Source organism: Galeopterus variegatus, unplaced genomic scaffold, assembly GCF_000696425.1.
Source record: "Galeopterus variegatus unplaced genomic scaffold, G_variegatus-3.0.2 Scaffold5108, whole genome shotgun sequence".
In the NCBI taxonomy this organism is placed as follows: Eukaryota; Metazoa; Chordata; class Mammalia; order Dermoptera; family Cynocephalidae; genus Galeopterus; species Galeopterus variegatus.
The window spans coordinates 134634-143262 of NW_007731219.1; the positions used below are offsets into that span (position 1 = coordinate 134634).

At 56.4% G+C, this 8629-nt stretch overlaps 1 protein-coding gene across 1 annotated transcript; it reads right to left on the reverse strand.

Annotated features, from left to right (window-relative positions):
* Positions 1 to 244: 244 nt before the first annotated feature.
* Positions 245 to 7856, reverse strand: ATP6AP1 (ATPase, H+ transporting, lysosomal accessory protein 1). Its single transcript, XM_008588938.1, has 10 exons — positions 7656 to 7856; positions 7287 to 7413; positions 4867 to 4941; positions 4386 to 4579; positions 3844 to 3884; positions 3163 to 3248; positions 2440 to 2678; positions 1682 to 1729; positions 1363 to 1594; positions 245 to 1098 (listed from the first exon to the last, which is right to left on the reverse strand). The coding sequence occupies exons 1-10, from the start codon at positions 7796 to 7798 to the stop codon at positions 889 to 891; spliced, it is 1395 nt and encodes a 464-aa protein (XP_008587160.1). The 5' UTR covers positions 7799 to 7856; the 3' UTR covers positions 245 to 888.
* Between the last annotated feature and the right edge of the window lie 773 nt (positions 7857 to 8629).

An 8629-nucleotide genomic window follows, 5' to 3' on the forward strand; every position in this document is an offset into this window, starting at 1 on the left:
CCGCCTCGTGATGCGAGGGCTGCCATTGTCACGGCGCCCCCCGCCCCCGGGCAAACTGGGACTCTGCCCCGACCGCCTCCTCCTGCCCTAACCGGCAGCTTGCTAAAGACTCTCCCGGGCTCCCAGGGACACCTTCCCGACTCTTCTCGGCCTAGCTGGGCTACATCCGGGCTCCTCCTCACGCATCCCTCAACCAAGCGCATTACGAAGGCCCAGTGCAGAAATGAGTGACAAGAGACCCAACGCACGGCCACCCGTCTTTATTATATTCGGAAGGAAACAACCGAGCACCCCAAGGCTCCTGCCAGGCACTCCTGGTGGGAACATGTCAAAAACCCAGTGATCACACCCAGCCCACCTGTCGAGGAGGTCCCTTCCTTCTCAGGGCACAGAAATAAATCCCAGTGTACTGCTTATTGTTAGCACAACATCCTCCAAAAATAATAAGGATAGCCAAGCAGAACAGACAGTTAAGTACTACTTCCACAGCCCCCCTCAAACTCAGGGAACCTCAAGCTCATAGCTGCTGCAGGGAGCTCCATAAAGCTTGGGGAGGGAGCATTTGCTACACAAAAGCACTATAAATAGCAAGGGGTAATGGTGGAGAGACGAGAATAAATAAGGAGAAAAGGGACCCTAGAATGCCTGTCCCCTACCCCTCACAATGGGATCTAATATCTAGTCAGAATATGTACAACTTGTTGGTAGAGATGGGGGCAGCTTCAGGGAAGCCCATCAGCGGGTTGAAGAGGCGTCAAGACAGGTTGACGGGAGCTTGGGGTTCATGCTATGGTAGGAGGAGGGGAAACTCTTCAGTCCGGTGTGCCGCAAGGTGGGAAAGTGACAACCTGGACACCAACCTGCCCTCAACCCCCCACCGACACAGGATCACACGATCTGGGTCAAAGAGATGGTGGGGCCCTTGTGGTCATCAAAGCGATCCATGGTCTTGAGGCTGAGGATCATGTGCAGGCCGTAGGTGAAGATGAAGAGCATGAACAGGGAGGTGAGCAGCCCCATCCAGATGCCCGGGGAGAAGAAGCCAGCACAGTCACTGGCATAGGAGAACTGCTCGCCCATCACGTTGAAAGCCTGGATCTGGGGGACATGTGGACGCGTGTCAGAAAGGACCATGTGGCCACGCAGGCAGGAGGCCCAGCAAGGGCTAGGACACCTGAGTTAGTGGAGAGTCCAAATCTCCCAGGGATGGGGCAGCACAGGGACAGGACTCTCAACTACATGCCTATGCCCAAACCCAAACAGTGCTGAGACTCCTCAGGCCTCTCCTCCCCTCTCATAAGTACTCTGCTACCACCAGCCTGGGCTCCCCCACCCGAAGCTCAGCCTCCCTCTGCTCCATACCTGGAAGTCCTGAAGAGTCAACTGCCAGGATGAGGGCTGCACGTGGGGCACTAGGAGATTGCCATTCTGGCTAAGACTGCTGACATATTCGCAGTGGAAGGAGTAGATGCTGGGCCCCGTGACCTGGGAAGCATTGAAGTAGGCCACGGAGCCGTTGCTGTGGATTTCGAGGTGCTCCATGGTAAACCAGTACCGGGCAGACACTGGGTATGAGCGATTAGCCAGAATGAACCTGGGGGAGGCGACAGGGGCGTCAGGCGAGCTGGGGAGACTGGAGCCACACCAGTCCACCCACACCTCAACAGCCCCCTGGACTCACTTGAATGTCACCGTGGTACCAAAAAGCCGTTCATAGGTCAGCGAGAGCCTGCAGGGCAGAGGAAGAGGCACGCTGTCAATCTCCGCGGGGGCCTTGAGCATCTCAGAGGAACAATTCCTCAGGTTTACCCCGCCTAAGCTGCTCCAGGCCCTCACAGCCCCTTAAGAGGCAGTGTCCCCACTTGACAGATGGAAAAACTGAGACTCCAGTCACATTCCAAGTCAGGAACAGAAGTGGAAGCCAGCACCAAGGTCCCCACCTCCAGGTTAGGGCTCCTTCCTTTGGTTCCCCTGAGCCCACTGGCATTCCTTTCAGCTCCCTCTTGGGGTCACTGAGGTGCCTAGGTTGGGCTTTGGGGTAAGAGCAAACAGGAGGGCAGGGGAGCCCCAGAACTGGCTCAGGTAGCTGGCCTGTTATTTGCCCACATGCAGTCCCAGAGGTTTTGCTCAAGGGGGAGGGGCCAGGTTCTCAGGTGACATTGAGGTATTAACAACCAAGGTCCCAGCCAAAGACTAGCAAGCATGGGGAGTCAGAACTCTGAGCAACTCCCCCTTTGACAGTCCCCCAGCAGCCCCATCCCATGATACCGTTATCATAGGGTGGGGCTGCTCTATGGTGGCCACACCCCACCAAGACCACAGCCATCCCCTCCCAGCCCCTAACACACATACCGGACCAAGCTCCCTGTCCCACCCCAACCCAGAGTGGCAGAAAGGTCACCTACGGTGGCATAGTCCTCCCCAGCCTAGTGCCCTTACCTGGCAAAGGAATAATTCCAGAAAGAGCCAGTCAGGTTGAGATCATGCACCCCAAAAGTGAGGGAGGTCAGGTCCTCCCACTGCTCCTTGTATGCCACAGAAAAGTTTTGGGCCCAGAACAGAATCCGGGGGGCAGTGTCATTGTAACTCACAGGGGGATGGATCACAGCTGACGCCGGCTGTTTTTGTAGCAGCTGGCGACCTAGCCCTCCAGCCACCGTGGCTACATCACGGGCCACCTGCAGAAATATCCGACAAACCTTCTCTCAACAGCCTTAAGAGCAAGCCCAGACCCAACTGTGGTGCCCTTCCTCCTCTCCCCACCAGGCACCCTGTCCACCATCTAAAAGTCCCAGTGGTCGGAGGCCTTTCACAAAGCTTTCCCCACTGGCCCCTAAGCCCTGATGATATTCCTAGTCCCTCAAACTCAGACTCACTTGGACTTAGTGTCCAGGCAGGCTGCCCATAAGGCTCACAGGGCAAGATGGAAAGCTGCCCCTGGAGGGAGGAAGCAGGGCTTGACTGCTCATCCTGGCCCTCCCCAGAATTGGCCCAGGGACAAGCTGGCCCCAGCGAGTGGCTCTAGCAGGTCCTCTGCCTGCTACTTCCCTGGCCTTGGGACTCCCAGGGGCCCTGCTTGGGGCACGCATTCTCACCTCCAGTCACACTCGCCACACTGCCTCTGCCCACACGCCCCAGAGCCCCTGCCGGAAGGGTACGTACCCTGGAAGGGCGGACCGCCGTAAGGACCGCTGTGTAGGGGACATCTTCAGACTTAAGTGTGCTGAGCACCTGCCCAATGACCTCATCTGAGGGGCAATGGGGAGAACAGAGACCCGGGTCACTAGGCAGCATGCTTAAAGAAACGCTCCCCATCGTCTGCTTTAGAAACCTTCTAGACCATCTGAAAGCAGCGTTTCTAGTTTTCACTGAGGATGTCTAACGGCAGCTGTTTCTCATCTCATCCCCCTCCCCCCCTCCAGTCTCCCCACCGAGACAACTGTGGCCTCAGCCATCAACTCCCTAATGCCAAGCCCTACCTAAGTGAAACGAGAAAATATCCAGCCACAGAAAATTTCTGGCTACCTTTCCATGGGGAATGACTGTCTTTTATAGCAAAAAGACAAGTCCTCAGAAATTTTTTCAAAATGTTGCTGGCCTATTAAATTCAAAACCCTAGGATTCACACTGTCTGAGCAGAAAACGGCCCCACAGACTCCCACACAGGCCAGGTGGAAGGGTGAGGCCTGGGATCCAGCATATTCCTGCTCAGCTGCCTGCTGCTCTGAGAAGCTGGCAGGCTGGGCTGCCTTGGGAGTGAGGGGCTGAGAAGCCATGGGCTACTCTCTGCAGTCCTGGCTCAAGGGCTGGATGAGGATGCACGTCCTCCCTGACCCCACTCACCGTTGCCGGTGAGGACTTCCCTGGGCGCCATCAGACCGGAGCTATGGAAGAAACAGAGCATCAGAGCCCAGCAAGCCCAAACAGCTGGCCTGGACCAGCTCTCTGCCGCCCTGCCCTCACCATGCCCTCCAGCCCCTCCGGCCTCCCCAGCCCCCAGCCTCTCCTCTCCACTAGCACCACTCTCCGAGACTGCATGCTCCACGCTAGGCCTCCCTCTGCACCTTTGCTGACTTCAGCACCCCTGCCTGGAAGCCTGTTCCCCTTCTCTCCTGGCTAGGTGAGGAGGCTCCCCACAAGTAGGGCCCACGTCTGCCTCATTTCTGGAGGCCCAACAGGCCTAGCTCAGTGCTGGGCACAGATTCGAGTCACAGCCTGGCAGGAGGCCCTTCCCACCTCTTCTGGGTATATAGGGTCCTTCTGGAAGGGCTTCAAGGTGGCGAACGGGGGAGTACTGTCATCTTTGGCTGTACTGTACCACCAGAGCCCAGGGCCTCAGTGCTCTCTGGGCCCCAAGGCTGGAGGCTGGGCCATACGGGCCGTACCTGGCCGTATAGGGCAGGCGGATGAGCAGCAGGGCGGGGAGGCTGGCATTGAGCTTCAGCTCCCGCAGGGTGGCCAAATCCACGTGCAGGGGGCTGGCCCCGAGCTTCTCCTGCAGGTAAGTGGTCAGAGTGCTGACTGCATACCAGTCGACGGCAGGAAGCACCAGCGAGGAAGGGGCCAGGTCCAGGGCATTCTGGGAGCAGGGGAGAGGTGGAAGGCTGAGTTATCCAGGGACCAGTGGATCTAGGCTAGCCCCCCAAACCTCACTGGCAGCTCTCCTCTGGCCAGCCACACCCACACAGGGATTTCTTTCCGCATCAGAAAGAAAATGCCCTACATCCTCAGCCCCTGACACTCAGGCCCCAGGCCTTTCTACCCCCAAAGCCAGCATCTCTGGTTCCTAAAGGTACAATTCTCATTGTTCTGGGAGAGCGGGCACGAGATGGCCCCCATGGCCCGTGGCTGGGAGATGACTCTTACCTCCAGGTTAGAAAAGGCGCTGTCCTGCTTGTTTCCAAACACGCCGCCATATGCAGTGAAATCTTCAACGCTCAGCTAACAGGGAAGCAGGGGAGACATCTCAGGAGGTTGGGCAAGGAACAGGGTCCAGGGGCCAGAGCAGGGGGCAATCAGGTTCCCTGTGCATTCTCAGGGCCAGCAAAATCTCATTTAGAGTGAGGTTGGTCTGGTGGAGCAAGACTGTGCTGTGGGCGTGTCTGGTGGGGGCGGGAGCGGAAGGTTCACTCTCTTCCCTCCAGCACTCTCAGAGCACGGGAGAAGCAGAAGGAGGTCACGGGGTTGGGAGATTTGAGGACAGCTGACTTGTGGTAAGCTCGGGGGTAGGAGTCAACCACCTTGCCTGCAGAAAAGAGGAACTGGGGAAGGAAGAGGGGAGCTCGGGGGAGGGGACTGGAGGGCAGCCAAGAGCATTCACTGCATACCTCCCAGGATGGAAGTCAGAAAAAGGAAAGCCAGCTACGTCCAGTGTGGACTGGACCCTTTTCAAAAAGGGTGAGAAAAACCCTTGTTTTTAGTGGAAAGGGTGAAAGGTGAAGACCTCGGAACACGCTAGAGGAAGCACTGAAGTCTTCTGAGCTCTCAGGCTCACAGCAACATCCCTTTTCCTTTACAACCTACAGAATGCCTGTAACTCCTGCCCTCCACCCCAACCCCCAGCTTCCTCTGGCTTTTCCCAGTTAGGCCCAGAGAAGATTTTAATCAGCTTCCCCAACCTCACTCTGTTTAGTACACACACTTGCCCAGCTCCCCTCCCTTCTGGGCAGGAACCCTGACCCTGCTGAATCACTGCTGTGTCCTGCTGCTTTCTTTAATCCAGAGATCACACCACTCACTGCTTCACATCTTCCAAGGCTGTCACGTTTAGAGCTGCAACCCACCTCCCCCACTGGTGGCCTGCAAGGCCCTACCTCACACTCTGGCTACCTGGCAAACTGTCTCCTGTATCTTCCACTCCTTTTGCTCACTACACTCCAGCCACACCAGCTCTTCCTTGAGTTCACCAAGAGCACTCCTTGCCCAGGACCCTTGCACCTGCTGCTCCCCTGCCAGGCGTGTCCTTCCTCCTTCCCTCCACTGAGATCTCTGCTCAGATATCACCTCCTCAGTGAGGACTTGCCTGATTACTCTTATCTAAAACAGCATCACCAGTCCCTGTACCCTTAGTCTGCTTCCTTCTCTAAAGACTATAGCGCCAACATCATATCTTATACCAACTTAGTATTTACTGGTCACCTCACAAGAATGTCAGCTTCCTGAGGGTAGGGGCTTGGATTATTCTGCTCACTGCTATATCCCCTACACTTAACAATACCTGGTATAGAGTAGGCACTCCATATTTGGCAAATGAACTAATGGATGAATGCCCTAAGACTGGGGGACCCCGGCTAGATGTTTTACGTGGATTATGAGAATTACTCCTCACAGCCCTCTGAAATAGGTGGTCTCTTCATTTTACAAATACAAAAACTATCATTCACAAAGATTATTTTAGGCACCCAAAGGCTGGTAAGTGGTAGAAGTAGAACTGAGTTCCTGTGTGACTACATTATTTACCAACTACTGGAAGAACTATAGGCCAACCTGACTGCCACCACCTGCCCACACGGCAACTGAGTGAGACTGCAAGGGGAATGAGCCATACAGGCCATCAACGAGGGAAGGAAAATCAGAGGCTTGACAGCCTCCCAAAAACCAATCCTATGCTGCCCCAGAATCTTCTCGTAGTCTACACACCTGTTTGGGGGACAGAGAGGCCTGGATGGGAGAGATAATAGCATGCTGGTTATGAGCACAAACTGGGGGGGAGGTCAGACAGACTCAGGCTGGAACCAGTGTGGTATGTATAAACCACGTAATTTCAACAAATCATCCCACCTCTACAAACCTTAGTTTCCTTGTCAGTATAGCCAAAATAATGATCACAGCTTAGCACGGTGCCTACAAAGCACTAAATAAATGATCATTTTCTGAGTATCCCTATTATGATCACTACAGTGAGAACTGCAACTCTGTCACCTATTACCTGTGTGACCTTGGGCAAGTCACTTATCCTCTTCCACCATCAGTCTTCTCATCTATAAACACGGATGATATTCCCACCATACTAGAGTAAGTTAGATAATATCTGAAGTGCTTGGTACTTAGTAGGCATCTGGCCTCTGATCCCTTGCTTCCTCCAATCAAGTTGGTGCCATTTCCGAGGCTCTTATCATTCCCACAGAAGCTTCTCCCACAGGCCTGCCCAAGAGATGAGCCACACCTCCCTACAGTTGGGACAAGGTCACTGAAGCTTCCCTTGGGGAATGGGCGTCAGTGTCGTGGGGGGAGAGGGCCTGCCTGCCTCCCGATGACCAGGGCGGAACGGGCTGTGGCGGGCGCACCTTGTCCTGCAGGAACAGCAGCACATTCCGGGGGCCCAGCTCCAGGGCGGGGTCTAAGTAGGTAGAGAGCTGCAAGTCGCTAGTGATGTGGCCTTCGTGAGTGTCGGCCGAAGGAGCCCACAGGTCCCTGGAAGGGGACAGAAAAGGTGCTGTCAGGCGGGGGTGCATGGCTTGAGATCCGAAGCCCACGGGCGCCCAGCTTGATGCGCGGGGCCCGGAGCTCTGACGGCCGCCGACTCTCTACGAGCCCCCGAACAAGGGAGAGTCTGCCTCTGGGCCTCACCGCCCATCGCCGAGGACAGCCCGGGAGCAGGGCGAGGGCGCCTCAGCCGCCGGGGAGTGCAGCGCCGCCCACCCCAGCCCGCTCACCGATCACTGGACCACAACACCAACGGCACTTGCTGCTCAGCGGCCGCCGACGCCACCAGCAGCAGCGTCATCCACCGCATCCGCCAAAGCGCCGGGGCCCACCGCGTCCCCATCCGCACCCGAGCCGCCGCCGTAGCCGCCATCACAGCCTCAGTCTCCACCGCCTCGGCCTCCGGCTGCCGCCGTGATCAGATGACCGTTGCCCCGCCCGAGCTCCGCCCCGCGCCCCCATTGGCCCGGGAGCAGGTCCGGTCTGCAAGACCACAGGTGATTGGACCAAGCGCATGCCACTCGCGGCCGCTCCTTTTCACTGGTTGGCTGTACGTGTCTCCAAGCGCGCACGCTCCGAGTGGGAAAGGGGGCGGGGCCGAACGCGACCTCCTCTGACGGAGATGGGCGGGGCGGCTCCACAGAGCCTGAGCGTTCGTTCGCCGGTTCCTGTTTTTTTTTTTTTAAAAGATGACCGGTAAGGGGATCTTAACCCTTGACTTGGTGTTGTCAGCACCACGCTCAGCCAGCGAGCCAACCGGCCATCCATATATGGGATCCGAACCCGTGGCCTTGGTGTTATCAGAACCGCACTCTCCAGAGTGAGCCACGGGCCGGCCCGCCGGTTCCTGTTTTAATCTTCTTTTTTGCATAACGTTGCAAGAGTGGTTTCTTTCTCCTGCAGACGGACCCTCTCTGAGACAGGTGAGAAGAGAATGCGACCCGTTAGAGTGAGGAGGGAAGAGGGCCCAGGATAGTATCCGGAGGAAAACCAGCACTTAGTTGGGCGGAGAGGAGGGTCCAGAAAAGAGATGGGAGCATCCAAAGAGGAGGGGGAAGCCCAGGGAGAAGTGGGGTTTCCAGGACATTATGACTAACAATGTCACTGTCAACTGCCGCCAAAAGGCAGGTAAGATGAGGACAGAAAACTGTTTCTTGGACTTAGCAACAACTGGCGACTTTGGCAAGAGTGATCCCAATGTAAG

Bases quoted from the DNA above. Each gene is read 5' to 3' on its own strand.
- ATP6AP1 (XM_008588938.1), bottom strand. From the start codon at position 7,798: ATGGCGGCTACGGCGGCGGCTCGGGTGCGGATGGGGACGCGGTGGGCC. The intron at 7,414-7,655 runs GTGAGCGGGCTG...GTCCCCTTCCAG, and splicing joins GTGTTGTGGTCCAGTGATCG to GGACCTGTGGGCTCCTTCGG. The intron at 3,249-3,843 runs GTGAGTGGGGTC...ATTGCCCCTCAG, and splicing joins GGAAGTCCTCACCGGCAACG to ATGAGGTCATTGGGCAGGTG.